At 34.9% G+C, this 25,715-nt stretch overlaps 2 protein-coding genes and 1 long non-coding RNA gene across 4 annotated transcripts; all 3 read left to right on the forward strand.

The window, feature by feature from the left end:
- The first annotated feature begins 9,022 nt into the window (after positions 1 to 9,022).
- LOC147533588 (cytochrome P450 84A1-like) lies at positions 9,023 to 12,104 on the forward strand. The gene is made up of 2 exons (XM_086647242.1): positions 9,023 to 10,116; positions 11,115 to 12,104. Exons 1-2 carry the CDS (start codon positions 9,202 to 9,204, stop codon positions 11,736 to 11,738), a joined length of 1,539 nt encoding a protein of 512 aa, XP_086503368.1. The 5' UTR covers positions 9,023 to 9,201; the 3' UTR covers positions 11,739 to 12,104.
- Positions 12,105 to 15,856: 3,752 nt separating this feature from the next.
- On the forward strand, positions 15,857 to 18,571 carry LOC147533589 (uncharacterized). Of its 2 annotated transcripts, XR_015227975.1 has the most exons (7): positions 15,857 to 15,928; positions 16,004 to 16,109; positions 16,436 to 16,486; positions 16,831 to 16,986; positions 17,347 to 17,410; positions 18,244 to 18,336; positions 18,474 to 18,571. It is a non-coding gene; the product is annotated as an uncharacterized LOC147533589 (long non-coding RNA). The 2 variants fall into 2 exon arrangements; XR_015227974.1 differs by having other exon boundaries at positions 18,244 to 18,571.
- A 1,172-nt stretch (positions 18,572 to 19,743) lies between these two features.
- Positions 19,744 to 24,519, forward strand: LOC147533590 (cytochrome P450 84A1-like). The gene is made up of 2 exons (XM_086645878.1): positions 19,744 to 20,790; positions 23,612 to 24,519. Exons 1-2 carry the CDS (start codon positions 19,867 to 19,869, stop codon positions 24,233 to 24,235), a joined length of 1,548 nt encoding a protein of 515 aa, XP_086502004.1. The 5' UTR covers positions 19,744 to 19,866; the 3' UTR covers positions 24,236 to 24,519.
- The last annotated feature ends 1,196 nt before the right edge of the window (positions 24,520 to 25,715 follow it).

The raw sequence follows: 25,715 nt of genomic DNA on the forward strand, positions 1-25,715 counted from the left end.
AAGGCCCACATTGCCCCTTTTTCCGTCAAAATCTCGTTATGTAGTGGGCGTGCGAATCACGTGCTTGTCATCGGACCAAAATACCCCTGTCCTAATTTTTAGTATATGACCCATTTATTTAGCTATATTAGGACTACACCCCCGACCAAAATACCTTGTTCATTCGAATAGTTTATCCCGAGCTAATACCTTCCCATCTCACGATCGGTTGAGTCACCTTAGTTACATGCCGAACCACTAACTCCGAGGTTCGCCCATAGATTGGGTCATGCTCACCCTTAGCCAGAGGCCATAGCTAGATCCAATCCACGAGTGACTTCGGCTGGTTCACCCTTGTTACGTTCTCTATCTCATAAATCTGAGGTTCAGTTATAGATTGGGTCAAACTCTCCCCGAACTAGAGCCAATCAGCGAGTGACTCTGGCCGAGGTGTCACTTGTACTCCGATGGTAGGGTGGATCGTCTCTTTACCAGTCCGAGGTAGTTGTACCCTAAAATTACTTGTATGGATTAAGTTCAAGTTATAATCTCCGGCTAAACAGAACCCGAAAAAGAATGGAAGAACAACTAGTAGTAATTGTACCAAAAAGTGGTGTAATTTGTTTCAAAAGTCTCTGTTTTACAATTGTTTCTCACAAAAATCTGATATTGAATCTTCTAGTCCTGTTTTAAGGAGTTGTCCATTTCTTAAACATGGGTTTCGAAGAATAGATGAAATCTTAGAAGATTTTGCTAGAGAAGAATTGAAATCTAGAATAGATGTAGAAGAAATTGAAGAAGGAGAAGGAGAATCAATCAAAGAAAAAGAAACTGGGAAAGAAATTCATCCATGTTAAATCGATTCTCAGATTCTCCTTCAACAACTAACCAAACTATTTTGGACGGGGGTGTAGTCCTAATATAGCTAAATAAATGGGGGGTCGTATATTAAAAATTGGGACGAAGGTATTTTGGTCCGATCACAAGGACGTGGCTCGCACGCCCACTAAATAACGAGATTTTGACGAAAAAATGAGCAATAGAGGTTAACGCCTGAACGATAATATTTTTAGGGTTAAAGTCCTAATATTGCTAAATAAGTGGGGGGCATTTACTAAATATCCCCACTTAATTCAGTTCGTAGAGTTCATTCGTTGTCAGAATTTTATAAAACTTTAATTACCATAAAAGGTATTTTAGTCATTAGATATCGTTCCATTTTCAAATTTTGTAGATCAAACTCATGTTGAAAAATACTACCATACCAAAACACAAAAAAGATTGACTTATCTTTTTGACAAAAATATTTCAAGAAAGTTCAATTTAGTGAAAAATAAACAGAAAACGTCATAGTGATGAGAATACACGTAAAGAAGGGTGGATTAATTAAATTGGTTCTCAACTTTGACCTTATCTCATGTAGTATTATACTATATTTAACAGGTATCAAATGGAGTTGGCATTATTCTTGGAATTAAATAGGGAGAACAATCATTCGTGGTTAAGAGAAATGGTGGAAGCAATTTTCAGTGGTTCAGCTGTCTATCTCTGGCTGGGGAAGAAGTAATACAAACAAAATAAAAAAGATTAAACATCAAAATCTTTAACCTTTAAATCTATATGTCATATCATGTCAATAGATTAACATATGATATGTGACTTGATCCTATCAAAACAGTCATTTTCGCCAAGAGCCACCTAACCAATTAACTTGTGTCTAATTTGTTAATCACACTTCTCATATAAAATGGTATGTCGAAAGATATGTTAACGTAAAGTAATTCATTTATTGTGTTAAATGGCAGATACATTTTTTTTTCTGCGGTGACGAATATATTTGGTATGCTAGTTATTTTACCTTTGCATATTGGTGTTTCACATTAACATGAAAAATTTTGTTGTGTAGATGATAATATCATTTTTGGATTTAATAATCACATTAGAAGAATGAACATGTATTTTAAATATTGGGAACAACCTATGAAAACAACGAAAAACGAAAAAATCAGATACATTTTTCAGAGTTTATTTATCATTAGTCCAATAATTGCAATGGTCCCATTTTAGATGAGGCTAGGTAATGGGCTCACAGACACCATACAAGTTTTACAGAATTCGGCCTCATACACTTCTAGATAAGAAAAAGAAATATACCAACTTCAAAAGTTTAAATTTTAATTTAGATGAGAAAATAAATAAAAAGATAGTTTTCGGTTAACCATAATTATCTATATAAAACTAACAAAACAAGATCAATAAAGTGTTCAACTGCCCTATTAACACCCCAACTAATCACTCCATCCATAACTAAATTGTAGAAAAAGTGTCTTATTTACATTAATGAGACTCTCGTAATACAAAATAAAATGCCCTACCTCCATGCATTTTCTTTTTTGAATATTGACAAAATGGTCATTACAAAAATCATTGATTTGATACATCAATACGATGTGATGAACACGATAACTGTCAAATTACTACAAATACTACCGGTCTAAAGGCTAACGAAACTAATGGCATAAAACCCGATGAAATAAGTGGCCTAAAATTCAAAAATATTACTGTATTTATACGCAAGTTCAATATTCCTAGATATACACTTCGATGGGATTGAACTTGAGATATCCGTATCGCGGAATAAATGCACTTACGAGCTACCAGTTGTTGGCCTAGTGCATTACCAAGTAACACCCACTTTTCTTTTCTCCATCGTCATAATCATGTTTTTACAATTAATTAAGAAACATCAACTGGAAGGTGTCACATTTCAACAAAAATAAAAAACTGGAATGTGTCACATTGTTACCTACCCATGAAAGATTTGTCAACTATAGGCAAATACTCGTTCTCATTCTCTTAAGTTATGCTCTTACGTATTTGATATTTTTCCTGAAGTATTAGTAATAGATGTTCCTTATGACCTACACGATTATACATGTGCCATTGAAGTTCGTGACCACACGACCTGTTTTTTTTTTTTTTGATGAGAGACCACACGACGTGTTGAATTCTTAAAGTTATATAGAGACAGGCCATATTGCATTTGTGTTGTTTAGAGTCTAAATTTATCGGACAGTTGTCGTCTGCTTAAAATTTGTTGCTTCTTCTTTTACTCTATTTTGTTGGACCTTTTGAGTTTTAGAAATAAATGCGTAATATAGGGACAAAATAGAGATAAAAGGTAATATTAGAAATTCAATAAATTTTATATGATAAAAAAGAATTGATATTTTATTTTTAGACAAACCAAAAGGATTTTTTTTCTGAGAATTCGACTACGATATACGTTAGTCGTTACAAGACATAGATGCACCATGAAGATGTAATAAACTCGATAACCACCTAATTTAATCCACGAATGAAAGAGGCCTAAAGCCGGACAACAAAGAAGCTTAAAGCCCGACAAAGTATTACATTGTTTTTCTTTATTTATAGCCTAAATTACATGGGATAAATCTTGATAGAAAACTGCTTCCACCGAGACTCGTCCCACTACCTCATGAGTTTAAGAGAGGTGTCCAACCGCTGCACCAAATGGTGGTGAACAACCAAAAAAAAATTGAGCCTCTTAATTTGAGATAGAAGGAGTATTTGGGTTTTAAATCTAGGATTATATCTTATATTCATGGTATAAGAGCATTTTCCAATGCAAATAAAAAAAAAAACTCCATTGATAAGTCCCAAATGAGATTTTCATTTCTAAGTAACAAAATAGAGATCCTATCATTTTTGTGGTTCTAATACAAAATGCAAAAGTTGTCTTATTTATTTATGTGATATGATTATTTTTGTCATTAACAAATTAGTTACTTTTAAAATTTACAAAAACATGATTGGTTTAAGTTCAAGTATTTTTGATTGACAACTAGAGATATTTTATGGGATTTTTTAGAAATAAAATGTCATTTTGAGAAGTCTCTATTGAACTACTATCGTGTCATCGTGTCATTTCCGAGATTCAAATTTTATGTAACACTTTGAATTTGTATGATATATTGGAGGTTGCATTGGAGACGTTATAAACAATTTAGATTTCAAAAAAGAAATTGTTTTCCAATGATAGAAATAGAGCTCATCTTCTCCCATCTTCCTACTTCCAACTACTAATGTGTACTGATCACAATATATTTATGCAGTTTTTTGGTTTACATATGCAATTACAAATAAACCATCCTTACCTACCCCGATTAAACATAAAATTAAAAAGAGTCTACCAACTATTCATTGCAATAATAGTTGGTAGACTGCGAAAACTTTCTAAATTTGTATTAATCAAATCCACATTAAAAATTCGCAATGATTTATCAAATTCAACTTATGTAGTAGTTTGACTTTAAGCTATTTGAATCAAAGTTTCAGATAAATATCTTAGGAAAAAATCTAGTAATGTTATTTTAGGATGCTACTTTACGCAATGATTTTATTAAAGACAACTATTAGACAAAAATAACTAAATAAAATTAATTAAAATAGTATCCTAAATTGTTAATCAACACCAAAAATAAAGTATAACAGGATTTCTCCTCCATGCCATACACAATTCTATTTTACTAAAAAAAAAGAGTTAATTCCTATATGGCCCCCTACTTTGTGACCAGCTTCCTATATGGCCCCCTTTTTTTTTCGTAAATTCAAATATGGCCCCCTATTTTCATGGAAATGTCCTAACTACCCTTCCTTTAAATTTTTTTTCAAAATAAAATAAAAAAAACAAACATAATTCCACCTCTCTACCACTTATCTCTCTCCACCTCACCTCTCTTCCCAAATCATCTTTCTCTCTCTCTCTAACTCACCTCTCTCTCTCTCTCCACCTCACCTCTCTCTCTCTCTCCACCTCACTCTATCTTCTCCGATGAAGGTCGCCGGCGACCTTCATCGGAGAAGATAGAGTGAGGTGGAGAGAGATAGAGTGAGGTGGAGAGAGAGAGAGGAGAGGTGGAGAGAGAAAAAGGTGAGTTGGAGAGAGAGAGAGATGATTGGGAAAGAGAGGTGAGGTGGAGAGAGATAAGTGGTGGAGAGGGAAGTGAGGTGGAATTATGTTTGTTTTTTTTATTTTATTTTGAAAAAAAATTTAAAGGAAGGGTAGTTAAGACATTTCCATGAAAATAGGGGGCCATATTTGAATTTACGAAAAAAAGGGGGCCATAAAGGAAGCTGGTCACAAAGTAGGGGGCCATATAGGAATTAACTCAAAAAAAAAAATTTAGACCAAAATAACTAAATAAAATTTATTAAATATTATCCTAAATTGCTAAACCAACACCACGAGTAAAGTATCAATACAACCGAATTTTTTCTCTAAAAATCTTGGGGTTCAAATTTCTATTACCATAATTAAATGATCATAAATAAAATTGCTCAATTCACAATAATGAATACTCTCTCTTTAACACATGTGACTAAATTCTAGCTTATTTCTTTGAGTTTAATTATGTATTTTTTTCTTCACATATAAATAAAATGTATGTTTTCTTAAAAGTAAAATAGAGATACTCCCCTTTCACATAGTTGTGTCTAGTCTAACAAGTCATTTCAATGTTTTTCCTATAATAGTTTTTGTGCAATGTTAAGGTTATATAGAAACAAAAATGCGTTACAGTCAAATTAGTAATCCCGTAAAAAAAATTTTAAAATAGAGTATGTTAGAGTCAATTAGTAATTCTTTTCAAAAAGAAATTAATATAACAAGAAATTGTATTGGAGTTAAATTAGTAATCCTTTTTAAAAGAAATTATGAAATTGATTGTATAAGAGTTAAATTATTAATCTTTTTTAAAAATAAATCCTATCTATTTTATATTTATTATTTTCCGGGCTCAATTTGGAGTAATGTTTTTTTTTTTTTTTTTTTTGTTGAGACTCTCAATCTAATGTTTGCTAGTTAACACTAAATTTTATTTTTGTTTAATAATTTCACAAAAGAAAAGGTTGTCTCTAGTAAATAATTTGTCGAGTTAAAACATAGTTGTATTTAGCAATTTGAGATTGAACAAAATATTTGCTAAATAAAATCAATAAACCAACTACTACTGTTGTTGAGCAATTTAATAAAAAAAACTACTGTGTATAGACAATAGCATATAAAAACCGGTTGTGTCTACCAAATAGCTCTGTGGAGTAATTATGCAGCTTCGTTTAGCATTTGTCTTAAATTTCCATCGACTACAACTAAAAAGTGTCCTCACAAATAAAAAATGTAGCCTCGTCACATACCCTAACCACAAAATTTGAACACAAGAACCCTAATCTTCATCCACTCTTCTGACTTAGAATACATAAATTCATTCTCTTGTACTATTAATATATTAGAGATTAGAGATTGAGTTTACCAAATTAATCCGCTTATGCAAGTTCCATAATGAAAAGAAAAATGTATTTCCGTTTCCCAAGAAATGTTCTTCCAGAATAAGATTATAGAAATATTTTGAATTTTTGTACTTTTAATAGGTAAAAATGAAAACCATCAATACTATGAACTGGATAACATAATTATGATCTTGTTAACTAAATAATTAGTAATATAATAATTATATATAGGCAAAAAGTTTTTAATTTTCATCATTTAGTTGGCATGTGAAAACCATTTGGGCGCGGATATCGTTCGATTAAAGTTTAAGTTATTGCTGTTTTTGTTGATTTCTGTTATTGTAAAACTTTCACTTCATAGAAAATTCATTTCCTCGTTTAGGGGACTGAAAGGAATAAGTGGTTATATCGCAGGTTAATAGTGCAATTTTGAGCACCACAAGTCACACCATGTTAAAAAGCAACGATGTTATACGGTTTGTATTTACTTATAAAGGTAACTTTTTTCTTACTTAGGCCTTGCATTGTTGTCTGATTGTGATCACTCTTATTTTTATGTAATTCTTACAAACCTTTGAATTTTTATAGGGCTAAATTAGTCCATTTTTAAACCGATATCTGATAAGCTTTAACCTAACGTAGTGTTGGGGTTGAGTATTTTTGTATGCTAACCGCCCAAGCTGTTTCCGAGTAAGGCCGACCTAGTGTGTTACTATGTCATGCTCAAGAGAACATTATGTAATAGTTTGCAGTTAGGTACTAAGTCATATTATGAAAATTTACTTCCAAAAGTTGATAGAATTGCCTTCTAGAGCATTAGGTAGATACATAAATTACTAAATTAGTATTAGAAAAAAGGTGAGTTGAAATCTGCTTAGCAAAATAATAGTAGTATTTAAGTTGGGGATAGTAATTAGGTTAAATTTACTTCATATAGATAACTTGCTTGTATTCTGTTGAAATACTGACATCTAGACTGCTTACGGCACAAATCAATAATACATCTTGAATCATTGCCTGAATATGATATATATATATATATATATAAGTCTCAGGGAGGTTGTCTAACAACTACTTCAATATAGAATCTCTTATTATATAGTACAATATTTCAAAAGAAATGCTCATACATGTTACCCTCTCTCTATTAATTAATTTGTTGAGAAATATTCAAAGAATATTTGTTAGTAGGAGGATGCTAATGGCACTACGAATATATATTCGACATACTAGTGCCTTGGGTTTCCCTAAACTCCCTCAAACACTTTATATGTACACTCAAAACAATTTCTTTTATGTAGATTAATATTCTTACATAAAGAAATAATACCTTTTTAGAATGAGTTAATTCCTATATGGCCCCCTACTTTGTGACCAGCTTCCTTTATGGTCCCCAAATTTTTGTAAATTCAAATATGGCCCCCTATTTTCATTGAAATGTCATAACTACCCTTCCCATTAATATATTTTCAAAATAAAATTAAAAACAAAAACCAAAATTCCACCTCACTTCCCTCTCCACCACTCATCTCTCTCCACGTCACCTCTCTCTCCAACTCACCTCTCTCTCTCTCTCTCCAAGTCAGCATTCTCATGAAGGTCGCCGGCCGGAAAATTTTCCGGCCGGCGACCTTCAAACTTAAAAAAGGAAAAAAAAAATTCACTCATCTCTCTCTCTCTCTCCAAGTCAGCACTCTCATGAAGGTCGCCGGCCGGAAAATTTTCCGGCCGGCGACCTTCAAACTTAAAAAAAAAAAATATATATATATATATATTTTTTTTCACTCATCTCTCTCTCTCTAAAAATTCCGGCGAAGGGGGTTTCCCTTCGCCGGAATCTGGTCTGTTGAAGAACAGACCAGATCGGCCTGTTCTTCAACATACCGATTTGGTCTGTTCTTCAACAGACCTATTCTGGTCTGTTATGTTGAAGAACAGACCGAATCTGTTGAAGAACAGACCAAATCGGTCTGTTCTTCAACAGACCAGATTCCGGCGAAGGGAAACCCCCTTCGCCGGAATTTTTAGAGAGAGACAGATGAGTGAAAAAAAAAATTTTTTTTTTTTTTTAGAGTAATTTTCCGGCCGGCGACCTTCATGAGAGTGCTGACTTGGAGAGAGAGAGATGAGTGAATTTTTTTTTTTCCTTTTTTAAGTTTGAAGGTCGCCGGCCGGAAAATTTTCCGGCCGGCGACCTTCATGAGAATGCTGACTTGGAGAGAGAGAGAGAGAGGTGAGTTGGAGAGAGAGGTAACGTGGAGAGAGATGAGTGGTGGAGAGGGAAGTGAGGTGGAATTTAGGTTTTTGTTTTTAATTTTATTTTGAAAATATATTAATGGGAAGGGTAGTTATGACATTTCAATGAAAATAGGGGGCCATATTTGAATTTACAAAAATTTGGGGGCCACAAAAGAAGCTGGTCACAAAGTAGGGGGCCATATAGGAATTAACTCTTTTAGAATTAACCTAGCTACATTCAAATTGAACAAAGATTAAAAGACACTAAAATAATGTATAATATTTACCTATTTTTACAAAATATTGATTATCATTTATCAATAAAAGTAAACCTTTACAACAAAAAAGATTAAATAAAAAGTAAACCTTGAATCTAAGCCCATGAGTTGGATATCCCAATATATGTAGGTGTGCCTTAGACATGTGTGGACCCCTAATTAGCATAGTATAATGTCACATCCAACTTGTTCTAATATTTTTTATTTACATTGAAAGTGAGCATATATGTATATAAAAGCACATAATATCTAAAGAGAAACCCAAAACTACAAACAAATAAAGATTTAGAGTAGCTCCAAACTCAGAAGACAGAGAGAGATAAGGTTTTAGAGAGAGAGAGAAAGAGAGAAAGAGAGAAAGAGAGAGAGGGAGTTATTTTTGGGAGAGAAAGTAGTCATGGAGTCTGGGTTACAACCAGGGCTCATGGTACTCTTCTTTGTACTTCCTTTGTTATTCTTGTTAGGGGTTTTCCTAAAAAAACGTCGGAAGCTACCTTTACCACCCGGCCCAAAAGGTCTACCATTCGTCGGAAACATGTCTATGATGGACCAACTCACTCATAGAGGACTGGCTAAACTCGGTAAACAATACGGTGGAATCGTTCACCTTCGAATCGGTATGTTACATAACATAGCCGTTTCCACTCCTGAAATTGCTCGTCAAGTTCTTCAAGTTCAAGATAACATCTTTTCGGATCGGCCTGCTAATATCGCCATTAAGTACTTAACTTATGATCGATCCGACATGGCCTTTGCCAATTATGGCCCGTTTTGGAGGCAAATGCGTAAGCTTTGTGTTATGAAGCTTTTTAGCAGAAAACGTGAAGAGTCATGGAATTCAGTTAGGGAGGAAGTCGATGTTACGGTAAGAACCGTCTTGGCTCAATCCGGGACGCCCGTTAATGTGGGTGAGTTGATTTTTCACCTCACTATGAACATAATTTACCGAGCTGCTTTTGGGTCAGATGTGCTAGAAGGTCAAGGAAAATTCATATCCATTATGCAGGAATTTTCAAAGTTATTTGGTGCTTTCAATTTAGCTGATTTCTTCCCTCACGTGGGTTGGGTCGACCCACAAGGTTTAAACATGAGACTAGCTAAGGCGCGTGACTCACTCGATTCGTTTATTGACAAAATTATCGATGAACATTTAGAGAAAAAGAAAACGAAGAAGGTCGACGATGCAGATGTAGATACAGATATGGTTGATGATTTACTAGCGTTTTATAGTGAAGACGCTAAGAAAGGTGTGTCAGATGATTCTAAGGGTTCCATAACCCTCAGTCGTGACAACATCAAAGCCATCATCATGGTAAGCAAATATAAAATAGCAATAAAATAGTCAAATTTAATGAAGTACAACTTAACAAGTTCTTGGATCATGATAAATTTTTGATTTTTATCTCCTCATATACATCTCAAAACAAAATAGATTTTCAAAAGAAAATACGATTTGATCTTCAAAAATAAAAAACCTAAGTATATTAAATATGCCATGTCTTTATTGAAATCTGAATATATTTCGGGTAGTACACGGCATAACGAAAGGATCGTATATCTAGATAAAAGTGATATAGCTAAAGATATCTTTAGGAACATTCAACTCGATCTAATGTCAATTACATTTTTTAGTGTTTGTCTTTCCTATCGTTTTCCACCGCTACCTAAAACATTTTGTGTGGTTTTAATAGTGGGTTGGTGGATAGGTGAGTGGATCACCTTCTTCTTGTTCCGTCCCTACTTCCTTTATAAATTATGTTTGACTAGAATTTCCTAATGCTACAAAAATGTTCTTGCCAAATCACCTTCTTGCTCAAAATTGAAAACTTCTCATTCTCTTTCAATATACAAAATATTCTCCAATTTCTTCAACAAAGTTAGTCAAAAAATATATTGAATGATTTCAAGTTTCAACAACTATCTCTTCTAGAAAACCTTTTAAGTTCATGGGTCATTGAGCAAACCTTGTCCTTCCACCACTTATCCTCTTCATTGTTTTTTTTTTTGTTTTCTCAAAAGTACTCATTGAAAAAAGAAAAAAAACACAAACCATCTTAAAAAAACCTAAATGATTAATCATGAGATTTACAAACTTCTTCTAGTCCACCGCAACTCGTGCATCTGTTTGTGACATTAATTTGACAGAATAATAAAGTCTGTAAAAGAGCCCGTAAATGTAACGGAGATTACCAATACTGTTTTACTCGAATGGTTAACAATTAATTAGTTGGAAGTCATGACAAGATTGATACCTAATATTTTCTCTCTTGGAAGTTATAAATGACTAATGGAGGTAATTATCATGAACAGGATGTGATGTTTGGAGGGACAGAAACAGTAGCATCAGCAATAGAATGGGCCATAGCTGAATTGATGCACAGCCCAGAAGATATGATAAAAGTCCAAGATGAACTCAAAGAGGTAGTGGGCTTGAACCGTAGGGTCCAAGAGAGTGATATGGAAAAGCTCACATTTCTTAAATGTGTTATCAAGGAAACACTCAGACTTCACCCACCAATTCCACTTCTCCTCCATGAAAATTCTCAAGAAACCAAAATTGCCGGGTACACCATACCCGCCCGATCCAGGGTCATGGTCAACGTTTATGCAATCGGTCGAGATGAAGATGCTTGGGTTGATGCAGATACATTTATACCATCAAGATTCCTGAATGAAGGAGCAGCTGATTTTAAAGGCAGTAACTTTGAGTTCTTACCATTCGGGTCGGGTAGACGATCTTGCCCTGGTATGCAACTTGGTTTATATGGTTTAGAATTAGCCGTGGCACATCTCCTTCATTGCTTCTCATGGGAATTACCTAATGGAATGAAACCTAGTGAGTTAAACATGAATGATATGTTTGGACTCACTGCACCAAGAGAGGTTCGACTCATTGCAGTTCCTAGTCCACGTTTGACTTGTCCATTGTCCTAAACCTAAGACACAATCGAGTTGTTGTTTATCGTAATTTCATCGAATTCCGATTTGCAAAATTGGGATTTTGTGTCCTTAGATGAGATTTTTAAGCTCAACTTCTAAAATACAAACATTAAGTGAGCTTGAATAGTACGACTAGTGTCTCAATCTCCCAGTTTTGTGATCAAAACTTTTCTGTTTTGAAATTGTACTTATCAATTTCGTCTTTCTTATTTGTGGGTGTGATGTTTTATGTACGTACAAAAAAATTCGCTTTGGTTAACAAAAAGAAAAAGGAGACTTGGTATTTTGCTATGTCAATCTTAATATTCACAAATTTATTGTACCTATATTTACTATTTAATGAGCAAGAACAATTTAATATTTTATATGGCTTCCTACATTGTTTTATTATGAATCGTGTTTACTAGGCCGACCAACAATTAGGTATTGTGAATCAAAGGCTTTTTAAGAATTTGGTTAATCTAGTATAACAAAATGGTTAGAGGCTCTTTTGTCTTAAAAGAAATAGGTATTAAAAGTAAAGAAGAAAAAAAATGACTCTTGCCCTCCATCTCAACTACCTCTAGTCTCTGCGACGACAAAGGTTTTCACAGTCGATATAAAGAGGGTAAGCGAGTGATGATAAAAAATAAGATGAAGATGAAAGGGAGGAGGAGGAGAGAAATACAGATGGGTTGTGGTGATGAAGATGAACATGCATAGTTTTTTTGAAAGATTACAAAAAATGAGGGACTGGTGCCGTTAATACTGAACATTCTAAATCTTATCGGGCTTCCCTAATTATGGACCGAAATAAGTTCTACAGGCACCCTTTCATGTCGCTTTTTAAGGCACATGGGAAAGATATGGGGACCTAAAATTTCCACCTCCGGTTGGGGCTCTCCCTCAATTCTGTGTACCTTTCTCTACTCCTCTCTTCATCTTGCTATCTTAGAGCAACTCAAAACCTGAGTGGTCCCAAAAACCACTTTTTCGTTAATACAATTCATTCAAAAGGTCTTCCTTCAAAAAATCAACTCCGACTTTTAAGTGGTTTAGGCCTAAAAATTGTGTATGTGTAAAACACGTGTGTGAGTTTTTTGTAGGTGTGGAAAAAACATGTGTGATATTGTGCATGTGCGAAACACGTTTATGAACTATTTTCAGATTTTTCTTTATATTTTATTTTTTTTGGAATTCAAATATTTTTGTTTTAAATTATGGGAGGGGAACCAACCCAATTTGGACCCTTTGAGCTAACCCAACTGTCAGGGGACTTCTCCACATGACTGTTGGAACCCCAACAATCATGTGGGGAAGGGACCCAGTCGACTCTGTTGTCTTGGGATTGAGCTTCCGGCTTCCGCTCAGCCCCAAGGGTCCCGAGTTGGACCATAGTGGTTGAAGCACAAAATCTAAATTTTGGTCTTTAATCCCTATGAGGTGGACTTGCTCTTAGTACTATTTAGGAAAGCAAATTTCCTTATACTAACATCATTTTTCTCTGAGGCAAGTGATTTCGGGCATATGGGAAGTGAGTTATTCCACTTCACTAATTTTGTGCCCACAAACATTCTATGCTTACACTTTCTTGTTTTCTTTCTCTCTTTTCTATAAGTAGGTGATATGGGACAAATCCGAATAGGCACCAAGAACCACAAGTCCGCACCAATTAAAGGCCGACCAGAAAAAATTTCAAATTCCAACCATCAACCACATCAAATTTGTTGAGTTGTACTTCAATTCTAGTCCGACTTCATTTGTTAGTTATGTTGTTTTTAGTTATCTGATACTCCCATCTATATAATGCAACCGTTCATGCTTTTCTGTTACATTTTACTAGAGTTTACTTCTATAAAGAAAAAAAGGACACATCGTTTGTACAATGTAGATTTTACAAAGAGATGAAGAGAGGGAAGGAGGTCAACTTTAAAAAGGATACTCCCATCTGTGTCAGATACTCCCGTCTACGTCGATTTACAAAAGGACATATAATTTGTAGTTCTTCAGTTCGTTTGGTTCGAGAAAGAGAGGGAGGGATATCGAAATGAAAGTCAACAAAAACTCGTAGCTCCTTTTAAATTTACTTGGACTAGCATAAAATTATAAAGAGAGCAAAATTTTTATGTACTTAGAAGTAGTATTCACAAGCAATTTTTTGTCGAACATGATATTTCTTCGATCATCATTCTTTTATATATATATATATACTTATCGATCCAAAACAAGTGCTCGTAAGTAATTTGGGGACAAAGAGAACATAGGATGAAACCTAAAAAGGGGGGTCAAACTTGACTTAACAATAAAAATTGGGTCAAAATAGAATCTTTCAGAAGTAGGGAGCATAAATTGGAACAATAGTGAAAAGATACATAATGTAAGAGGTAATCTGGAATTAATTAGAAGAAAATCACAAAACTCAATTTGAAGTAGAGGGGAGTCAAAGTGTCAAACTCGTGAGTTGCTGTGTGTTGGACTAAGAGAGCCAACCAACTCAACAGTAATCAAGCATGTTAAATTCTCACATCTATAATAGAAGTTCAAAATTGTAACTCCTTACTGCAACCAGGGGTCTCCCCTGCCTAGCTCTGTCTTGTCTTCAGGATCGTTCGGTTTTAAAGAAAGGAAGAAAGGGATTGATCGCGTTTGGTTTTCTAGAAGCAAGAGAGGGAGATCGTGTATTGAAGTTTGAGAAAGATAAAGAGGGAAATTTGTCTTTCAATTTTGAAAATACCAGAAATTATAAATTTGTTTGACTAACATAGTTAATTTTATCTTTTCACTGGGTTAGAAATTTACAAAAACGATTTAGGGAGCTGAAAACTAAAATACTTTAATGAATCCATTTAAACAAAAATAAATATTTTTTTTTTTGTTGTAGATTTAATCAAATTTCCAAAATCTAACCTATACTCAAATTCAAGGTGAAGAAAGATAAGAGAGAAAGGACATCAAAATAGTGTAGACTACTAATAATTTAGAACATTTCAATCATGGTTTATCAATAAAAATAGTGTAGACTACTAATAATTTAGAACATTTCAATCATGGTTTATCAATAAAAATTGAGCATATATGCATATGTATATAAAATAATGTAGCCCATCTGTTAGGATATCTTAATGTATGTCCCTAGACACATGTGTGGACCCTAATTAGCCCAATAAAAGTGAGCATATCTATATAATAAGGGAGGAGGGTATCTTTCCCCCTCCTCCCAAAGGTTAGGATTTATCCTCACAAGTTATATCAAGTGGTGGAAATACAACTGATTAAATTTGGAGGGTGAGGATTTAATTACTATTCATCAAAGTGTTCAGATCATAACAAAGAGCATCTTTAGATAGATGCCCTTTTTGAAAAAAAAAACATACCCCCAAACAGGTCCTTCCCTCATTCCCTCCCATTCTTTGAGTCTTCTCACGCACGCACCCTCTCTCTGTTCTTCATGTCTCAAATTTTTTTTCCCGCTCACCTCCTCTCTCTCTCTCATGCTCTCTCATCCGATCGCATCATCTCACCGCCGGTCTCTCTCTCAACTGGCAACCTCCTCTACATCTCTCTGTCGCTTTCTCTTGCTCTCTCTCTCTCTCTTTCTAACTATTTTCTGTCTTATAATCTTCTTCTTTTTTATGAGGGTTTTTGCTACTTTTATCATGTAAGTAATTTAGGGTTTTATCAAGAAAAAGTCTCTTAGGATTTGTAGAGGGTTTCTGCTGCTCTTATCAATTCAGTAATTATTAGGGTTTTATCAAGAAAAAAATTGACCTAAATCTATACAAAGTCTATTAGGGTTTTATCAATTCAGTAATTAATTAGGGTTTTATTAATTCAGTAATTATTATGGTTTTATGAACATCTTACCAACAACTTTCTGATGCAAAATACTCTTGGTGATGAAAACTTCAATAGAAATACTAATACAAGGGTATGCTGAAATAATGACTTCTTGAACATTTTTTTGTTGAAAATCTGGGTGTGTGGTGTTATTCCTGTGCTTTACGTTTATTTTCTTTTTCAGAAGTTAAAACTAGCCAAGAGAGGCGGAGATTCAATGCCGAACGAGTATGGCCCAACTAGAAGAGATCAAGATACATATGGTTCCCCCGAACTCGACATCTGATCTATATTTTGTTTTGTTCCATTGTCAACTTGCGTCTTGCGCAGCTAGCTGACTTTCTTATTGCTTGAAAGTTGGAACCAAGGTATTGAAGAACAGTTTGCTGCTCTTTTCACCATCTGTGGGCAGGTTATACGTGTTCCATTGGGTAATTTGACAGTAAAGTTGGAACAAATTTTGTTTCTGGCTGAAGGTTGTAGATGTTGCATTTGTGGTGATCCAAACTCTATTCTCCATTTTGCTTATATGGAGTTTAACTAATGAGGGTATCTCTTGCAACCTTAAAACTTCCATTTATTTTTTGTGGGTTGTCCGAGAATTCATGAATTTCCGACATGGTATTACATTTAAACTTGATTCTGGCAGGGACTATGCTTGGGTATTACTACCCTATAAGGGTTTTGCCTTCATAAACCTGTTTACATAATCTCATTTGAATATCTACATTTCAAAAAATTTCCTTAAATATGAATCTCTTCACTGTTGTTTCATATGATTGTTAGGTATGAAATCTGATGCAATCATGCAATAGTTAAAATGCCATTTTTTTTCTGTTAAAGTATTTATTCTATTCTCTTTTTTTTGTTGACAGAGTTTGAAGAATGTGTCTGTGACAACATGCCGAACTATTACCTTAGACTTTGTAAGCATCCTTTTTGTTTTGCTTTTTTAATGGAGTGTAATTGATTTTTTGAACTTTTTTGATTTGTTAAGTCTACAGACTCAAACATTTTCACTGATACGTCAACACCATTTTTTTTAAGTTTAATAGTGATTGTGTGTTAAAATAACTTAGCTTTCTTTTTATCAGGTGAAGTGTTTAAGGTCAATTTTTTTAAGAGTTCTAATTTTTGTATGTGATCTCCGTATGAAATTCGGTTTGAAGTTTTGGTTGTTAAGGCCTTCAGAATATAAGCTTTCCGGCAAGTGGCTTGGTGTGAAAATCAATTCGATTTGTTTTGATACAGGTTTCTCTCTCTCATGCAGGTTTTGTCTTCCTCTCCCGAAGTCGATTTGATGTCCGTAAGATCTACCAGTCGATTTGATGTCCGTAAGATCTACCAGTCGATTTGAATGTCCGTAAGATCTACCAGTCGGTTTGGCCGAAATCATTCTAAATAGCACTTTAAATCTATCAGAAAGGTACTAAGGAATTTCAGTTTCGGTTTTGTTTCATTTTGACTACAATTCATCTTTTCAGGTTTTTTACGATGTTATAATAACTTAGCTTTCTTTTTGTCATAACTATACATTACCTCTTAGCATTGTTTTCCGTTCAACGGGTAGAACATAATTATGAGGAAAATTGAAGTGCTTAACCTATGTGTATGAGTTTAATTGTTTAGGTGAAGTGTCATACCTTCAAGTTTGTTGTTTGTTTTGGATTCTATCCAAATCTATTTTGTGTGGTTAATCCGTATCCTATCTTGACAATTTTTTCGTTAATTTTCCTTGCATAATCCGAAGCCTATGTTGACAATTATTTTTCTTTCACTTAAACAGTTTCTACTCCATTTTCCTATAGTCCAGCATTAACCAATCGCAGTAAAGATATACTCGAAAACAGGTACCCCCCATTATAATTGATTTAACCATTTAGAATATTGCACCTTCTTTCTTTTCTTTAAAGTTCTTTTAGGAAAAAAGTTATGTGTACTTTTTTTTCCTTGAATGTCTTCCTTTATGACTGTTCTAACGAGTTCGAGTGGATGAAGGAATATTCTCTTTTTGTAAGAAATACCTCCTTTTTCCCCGCTCATTTCTCAGGCACCCATCTTACAAGTCTCACCTCATCTGCTCATCTTCCTTCTCTTTCCACCAGGTAACTCTATCTCTATGTTCTTATGTCTCTCTCACACATCCTGTTAGTATCTCCCTCTGTCGCTCTTTTTCTCACTGCCCCCTCCCCTCTCTCACGCGAACTACAAGGGATCGAGTAGGGATTTGATTTGGGCAGGTTGGTGACCTTTAGATGTTATGATTCAAGGTGAATCTTCTTTAGTGTTGGTGTTAACCACAGCATACCTTCGGTTCAGCTGAAGTGGTTAGAGAGAGAGTGAAATGCATTTATAGGAATTTTAGGGGTTATTTAGTTCGCATCTTACAAGGACCTTCCGTTGTTTAGGTTGATTATTTAGTTTGATTAATGGTGATCTGTTTCATAACTTCTACCCGTTGTTTAGTAACTTCTACCAATTGCTGATACTTGAACTATTCAAAGCTCCGAGCATGCTACTATACTTCAGGTGAATGATGAAATGCCTGAATCATTTTTGAATTCTCAGTAGGCTTATAGTGTTACTATTTCAACATTTCTTTACATGAATTCTATTAGAACTGATGATGAGATAGTTGAAAGTTTAAGATATACTAAATGAATAAAAGGGTTTAATTTTATAGGAATTCTATTGGAAGTAGTTCAACTTCTCACAAATATGAACCTGATCATAACAAAGGCATACATATCTTCTGATGGTGGATGGTTCATAGATGGTAATCTTAATCTCTACCTACAAATTTCAGAGCAATTCAACACTTTTCGAAGTTCAAATTTGACATGTTTAAGTGTTCTATGTTACTAATCAAGATGGGTTGTGGTGCACATGGCCATCTATGAATAATTTCTAAAGAACTGTCTGTGCCCCAAACTCCGCCCCTCTATCTTTCTCAACATTTCATCTCTCGGCCAGCCCCCAGGTATCTCATTGTCTCCCGGTTTCTCTCTCTCACACACGTTGAACAATTGATTTAGAGCTTCAAATTAAACATACATTCTGCTTCTCACTCTGGCTCTTCCCTCTCTAAACTTATTTCACATCAAATCGATTTAGGGTTTTAAGTTAGAGTTATCAAATAGAAAACATTTATCTTCTCATTTGTCGAGCACATCATTAACTTTGATTGAGGACCTATTTGTCGTGCACTCACTTACTCGGATTAAATCCTTTCTTGCAGGTTTCAGTTTGTGTTCCCTATTTGGGCGGTAGAAATTGCTCATCAAAACCAACCTTGGGGACTTTATGAAGATAGGTAAGATACAATTTATCATTGATAAAAAAGACGTCATATGTACTGCTATCATGATATTTTTTATGGTATTGTCAAAATTAATAACAATACGAGTGTACAGATTCATTCAAGGCAATAAATGACGAGAAATGTCGATATACTAGAGGCCATTAATGATGGATAAACTATACATACATCTCAAGAAATAGATGATCCTTCTGTACCAAGTAGCTCCAGCTCAATAGGCATACAAAGAGGATGAAGATATGCATGTTGGTGCTAATATGGTCCAATGTGCCAGTAGGAAGCTGAATGAATTGATTTCGATTTTTTTTGTCGATTGTTTACTTTAATTAGTTTTGAATGTTTAGTTCATGGTTGTATTTATAAATGTCTGAGATTGTAAGTTTAGTTCTCAAATGCATTCATAAGAACATGACTATTTTTTCTAATGAAGTCCCATGACTTTTTTTAATTGCAAGTGTTTCTTATTGAACTTAGTTGTTAAAGTAGGTAAACAGTGAACCGATATGATGAATAAATACGAAAACAGTCATTCGATTGTAAAATAGATGATGTTACACATAGTTTGTTCGATCTGTAACGCGTTCGAAAGAACTGTCCGTGCCCCACGGGCACGGGTTACACCCTCGTATGTATATAAAATAAAAATAAAACAATGTAGCTGATCTCTTAGGATATCCCAATATATGTGTCTCTCTAGCCATGTGTGGATGGTGGACCCCTAAATCCTAATCAGTTTTTTCTTTTTGGGAAAGAAAACCTAAAAGTATTACTAGTAGAGATATGTCACATCCAACTTTTTCTAATATTTTTATTTCTACATTGAAAGTGAGTATATGTATATAAAGGCACCATAATATCTAAAGAGAAACTCAAAACTACAAACAAATAAAGATTTGTAGCGAGTAACTCTACTAAACTCAGAGAGTGAGAGAAAGAAGTTTTTGGAGAGAGTAGTTCTGAGAGTGAGAGAGGGGAGAGAAAGTAGTGATGGAATCTGGGTTACAACCAGGGCTCATGGTACTCCTCTTTGTACTTCCTTTGTTATTCTTGTTAGAAGTTTACCTAAAGAAACGTGGGAAGCTACCTTTACCACCCGGCCCAAAAGGTCTACCACTAGTAGGAAACATGTATATGATGGACCAACTCACTCATAGAGGACTGGCTAAACTCGGTAAACAATACGGTGGAATCGTTTACTTTCGAATCGGTATCTTACATATGATATCCATTTCTACTCCCGAAATTGCTCGTCAAGTTCTTCAAGTTCAGGATAACATCTTTTCAGATCGGCCCGTTAGTATCGCTATTAAATACTTAACTTATGACCGATCTGACATGGTTTTTGCCAACTACGGCCCGTTTTGGAGGCAAATGCGTAAGCTTTGTGTTACAAAGCTTTTTAGTAGAAAACGTGAAGAGTCATGGAATTCGATTAGGGAGGAAGTCGATGTTACGGTCCGAACAGTCTTGGCTCAATCGAAGTCGCCTGTTAATGTGGGTGAGTTGACTTTTCACCTCACTATGAACATAATTTACCGAGCCGCTTTTGGGTCGGATGTTCATATGCTAGAAGGTCAAGGAAAATTCATATCCATTATCCAGGAGTTTTCAAAGTTATTTGGTTCGTTCAATTTAGCTGATTTCTTCCCTCATGTGGGTTGGATCGACCCACAAGGTTTAAACATGAAACTAGTTAAGGCGCGTGATTCACTCGATTTGTTTACTGATAAAATTATCGATGAACATTTAGAGAAAAAGAACACGACATATGATGATGATGATGAAGATATAGGTACAAATATAGTTGATGAATTACTAGTGTTTTATAGTGAAGACGCTAAAACAGGTGTATCGAATGATTCTAAGGGTTCCATCGCCCTCAGTCGTGACAACATCAAAGCAATCATTATGGTAAGCAAAACAGCAATAAAATAGTCAAATTCAATGAAGTTTAGTAATATCTTTAATCATGAGAAGTTTTTGGTTTTTGTCTCCTCAAATACACCTCAAACCAAAATAGAATTTCAAAAGAAACATAATTTGTTCTTCTCTCAAATGAGAACACTTCATAAATATATCAAATATACCATGTCTTTTTTTTTAAATCTTAGAGGTAAATATATTTCCTAAACTACATCGTATAGCCAAACGAGCATATATCTTTTTTTTGTTGAAAAAGGAGCATATATCTTGATATCACTTGTCTAGTTAAAGATATCTTTACTAACATTCATCTCCATCTAATGTCACCTACCTACACTTTTTAGTGTTTATATTTGTCACTTCATGTTAGGTCTCTACTTCCTTTATAAATTGTGTTTGGTTGTGTTTGGTTGTGTTTGGCTATAATTTCCTAATGCTACACGTGTTCTCGTCAACTTATGTTCTTGCTCAAAATTAAAACTCCTCGTTTTCTTTCAATGTCCAAAATACTTAAACTCTTCAAGATGGCTCCTAAAGTGTAACCCGTTCCGCGTAGTCCTTTAAGTTTGTATTAATGTCGAAAATGATCTTCTTTTGTATTTTTGAAACAATGATTGGAAAGCCAAATTAAAGCTTTCTGATTCTACCTTTCTGTCTTTTCCTTCTTTCTTTCTCCTATTGTCCCACTAGAACTCTAAAATTTAGATTGTCATTTACGGTTTTTAGAGATTTTGTTAAAAGATCTTCTCTAGTGGGACACTTTATATGGCCTTCTATGATTATGTAGAAACATTTATTATAGACTCTTTGGAGGCACACTCTGAAATTAGAGTTGTTTTCGTAAGACTCTCTAAGTATTACTCTATAATTCCCTTAACAAAAAAAAAAATTTACTCTAAAATTTAAACTATGAATAGAAACCTTTGTTTTTTAACTGATTTTTTCATATTGAATTTAAGAGTGACATGTGTATGTAAAGGTATTTTAGAGATCTTGACAAATTTGGAGTTTCTTTATATTAACTTTTTGAGTTTTCTTCCTTTTCTCTCTATTTTTTCCCTCCATTAATGGATGTTTTCAAAAGTTGAAGTAAAACTAAAATAAATTATGGGTTTCCTTTCACTGGTTTTGGTCTTCTGCTGGTTGGGCAACCCCAATAAAACTTAAAATCGGTTTAGGGTGGCTGATTTTGCTAGTTTAGGTGGAGTACACATGGTTGGAGGAAGTGCTTCTTTGTGGGGTGCCCTAATTGAAGGACTGGGAGTTGGCAGATCAGTTCCCCTAAAAGAACATAGTGCCCCCTCAGTAGTTTTGGGTACTTTTTTCATTGATTGGGTTGGTATGGATTTAACCCAGATTCACTTTTAAATATCCTAAAAGCTTATGATAATGGTGGAACCTATGATTTGTGTAAAAAAGGTGAAGTATTCGAATCCTTCGATAAACACTTATACAAATTTTATTTAATTTCTTCTAATATGGGTAGTATAAAATCCCAATTTTTAATTTAGTTTGGGACCTCCTAAATATTTGGCTTTGGAGCTATTACATAAATAACCTATTAAAGTATTTCAACAACTATCTCGTGGAGAAAAACCTTTTAAATTAGTGGGTGGTTGAACAAACCTTGTCGGCTTCATTGGTTTATTTCTCTTAAAAGTACTCATTAACTTTAAAAAAATCTAATGATTGATCATGAGATTCACAAACTTTTTCGAATAACCATTTTTTGTATAGCTATCTCTGGCAGTAATCTGCCGAAAACTGATAGAGTTGCATTATATGTGAAGGAGATTATGATCCAATGCTATCATACCCGGAGGGACTATCTAAAAGCACCCGCCAAAATTTCTTTTCCCGTTGGGTGCCTGTTGACATCGGGTACGGCCTAGGTCAGGCATCCAGGCGCCCGACTCCCGCTTTGGCTGTTTTTTCATCTTCTTCTTGTTGTGTTCTTCTTGCTGTGTTCCTCTTTTTCTTCCTTTCTTCTTCTTCTTCGCGTGTTCTTCTTCTCTTTCGTATCATCGCCATCGTCATCACATAAAGAAACCACCATGAAATCCTAAAGCACCGTACCGAAACTCTTAAACATCAAACCAAGTATGACAATCAAATTTCACCACCATCTTCTTCTTCTTCTTCGTATCATCACCATCTTCTTCTTTTTCTTCTTCTTCTTCTTCTTCTTCGTGAAGAACTGAAATAGAAAGCCCCAAAACAAGTAATTTCAAAACATCAAACCCTAAAACACAAATTATATCTAGATATAACATTGAACAATCAAGTTAGATAATATTGAACAACCAAATTAGGTTAGATTTGTCTTGAAGCAACCCCAAACCAAGAAAGATATCAACTCGAACTGGCCAATTTAAGGGGTTCAGACTGATCAATCTGAGACCTAAAGCAAAGGCTCGTACTGACTAGTCCGAGACCCAAAACAAGGGCTCGTACTGACTAGTCCGAGACCCATCAGACTGGTCAACCCGAACTCCTCGGACTTGTCAGACTCTGAACCTTTGCTTAGGTTTTTAGATGGGTCGGACCGTGTACTTTATAACCGGGTGCTAACAGATGCTTGTGGAGGAAAGAGATTGACCTTGGTCAACCTCCTCCCCCTGATGCTAACCTCAATTTTCTCGTGGGCTTTTAGCAGCACCCGTACCCGAATTGCTAACAATGGACTACCTAAATGTCATGACAAGATTGATATCAAATATTTTCTCTCTTCAAAGTCTTTTTTTCTTTTTTTGTTACAATTCTCTCTTCAAAGTTATAAATGACTAATAGAATTAATTGCAATGAACAGGATGTGATGTTTGGAGGAACAGAAACAATAGCATCAGCAGTAGAATGGGCCATAGCTGAATTACTGCACAACCCAGAAGATATGAAAAAAGTCCAAGATGAACTCAAAGAGGTAGTGGGCTTGAATCGTAGAGTCCAAGAGAGTGATATGGAAAAGCTCACATTCCTTAAATGTGTTATCAAGGAAACACTCAGACTTCACCCACCAGTTCCACTTCTCCTCCACGAAAATTCTCAAGAAACCGAAATTGCCGGGTACACCATACCCGCCCGATCCAGGGTCATGGTCAACGTTTATGCAATCGGTCGAGATAAAGATGCTTGGGTTGATGCTGATACATTTAAACCATCAAGATTCCTTGATGAAGGAGCAGCTGATTTCAAAGGCAGTAACTTTGAGTTCTTACCATTCGGGTCGGGTAGACGATCTTGCCCCGGTATGCAACTTGGTTTATATGGTTTAGAATTAGCCGTGGCACATCTTCTTCACTGCTTCTCATGGGAATTACCTAATGGAATGAAACCTAGTGAGTTGAACATGAATGATATGTTTGGACTCACTGCACCCAGAGAGGTTCAACTCATTGCAGTTCCAACTCCACGTTTGACTTGTCCATTGTCCTAAACTTAAGACACAAAGAATTGTCGTTTATTGTAATTTCATCAAATTCCGATTTGCAAAATTGGGGATTTTGAGGCCTTAGATGAGATTTTTAAGCTCAATTTCGACTAATGTCTCTATCCCCCAGTTTCGCAGTCAAAACTTTTCTGTTTCGAAATTGTACTTACCAATTTCTTCTTTCTTGTTTGTGGGTGTGATGTTTTATGTCCGTACAAAAAATTTGCTTCGGTTAAAAGAGAGTTGTATTTTGCTATGTCAATCTTAATAACCACAAATTATAGTACGCATATATACTTTTGAATGAGCAATAACAATTTAATATTTATTTGCTTTCCTGCACTGTTATATTATAAATTGTGTTTAGGCCGACCAACAATTAGGTCTGTGAACCAAAGGCTTTTTGTGAACTTGGTTAATCCAATATGACAAAATGGTTAGAAGGGACCAACTCTTTTGGCCTTGTTTCAACAAAAAAAAATTATATCTTTTGGCATTAAAAAGAAAAAAATGACTCTTTCCCCTCAATTATCTCTAGTCTATGTCGACGACAAAGGATTTTATAGTTCGGTATGGAGAGGGGAGGGGAGAGATGACAATAGATAAGATGAAGATGAAAGAGAAGGAGAGGGGAGAGAGATGAAGATGTTGGACTGTTGTCTTCATACTTCTCATACTGGACATTCGAAATCTTGTTGGGCTTCCCTGATTAAGGGCCGCAATAAGTTCTATGGACTCTGTTCTTTGATGAATGAAAGGTTTATTAAAAAAAAAAAAGGCAAATGGGGAAAGATATGGGGCACACTGAGCTAAAAGTTCCACCTCTCTTATGTACCTTCCTCTAGTCCTCTCTTGATCTTGCTATCTTAGGAAGGAGGGGTAACGCTTACAAGAGGATTTAAACCCTTGACCTCTTGTACATAAACCTTCTTATCCACCAAACTACAAATTAAAACATGTTATAAATTTGTTTGGAATTTAATAGTTATTCAAAAATGACAAAGAAAATCCAGAAGTACTTGCTTTGGTGGCTTTGGACACAGGCGGCTTCTGCTCGAGGCAGGTGATTTCAAGTGTATGGGAAGTTAGTCATTTGTCTTCACTAATTTTGGGCCAACTTTCTTGTTATCTTTCTTTCTTTTCAATAATCAGGTGATATGGGACAAATCCGAATTTAAATAGGCACCATGAGCCATAAATCCACACCAACTAAAGGCCCGCGCAAAAAAAAATCTCAAATACCAAACCTCAACCACATTATGTTTGCCGAGTCTGTTGTATTTCAGTTCGAGCCTGACTTCATTTGTTAGCCATGTTGTTTTTAGTCATCTAACTGGAATGGTTTGTTAGGAATGGAAGGTCGTCTATTCGTCTCCACAGATGATGTTAGGAAACTAACCTTGAAATTGGCCATTAAAACTATGAGAACAGTAAAGCAAGCAATTGTTAATAGGAAATATGGCTCTAGAAACCACGAAATCTTCGT

The sequence above is a fragment of the Eschscholzia californica genome, unplaced genomic scaffold (genome assembly GCF_041429995.1).
Source record: "Eschscholzia californica isolate CP2 unplaced genomic scaffold, dmEscCali1.0.p SCAF_6, whole genome shotgun sequence".
In the NCBI taxonomy this organism is placed as follows: domain Eukaryota; kingdom Viridiplantae; phylum Streptophyta; class Magnoliopsida; order Ranunculales; family Papaveraceae; genus Eschscholzia; species Eschscholzia californica.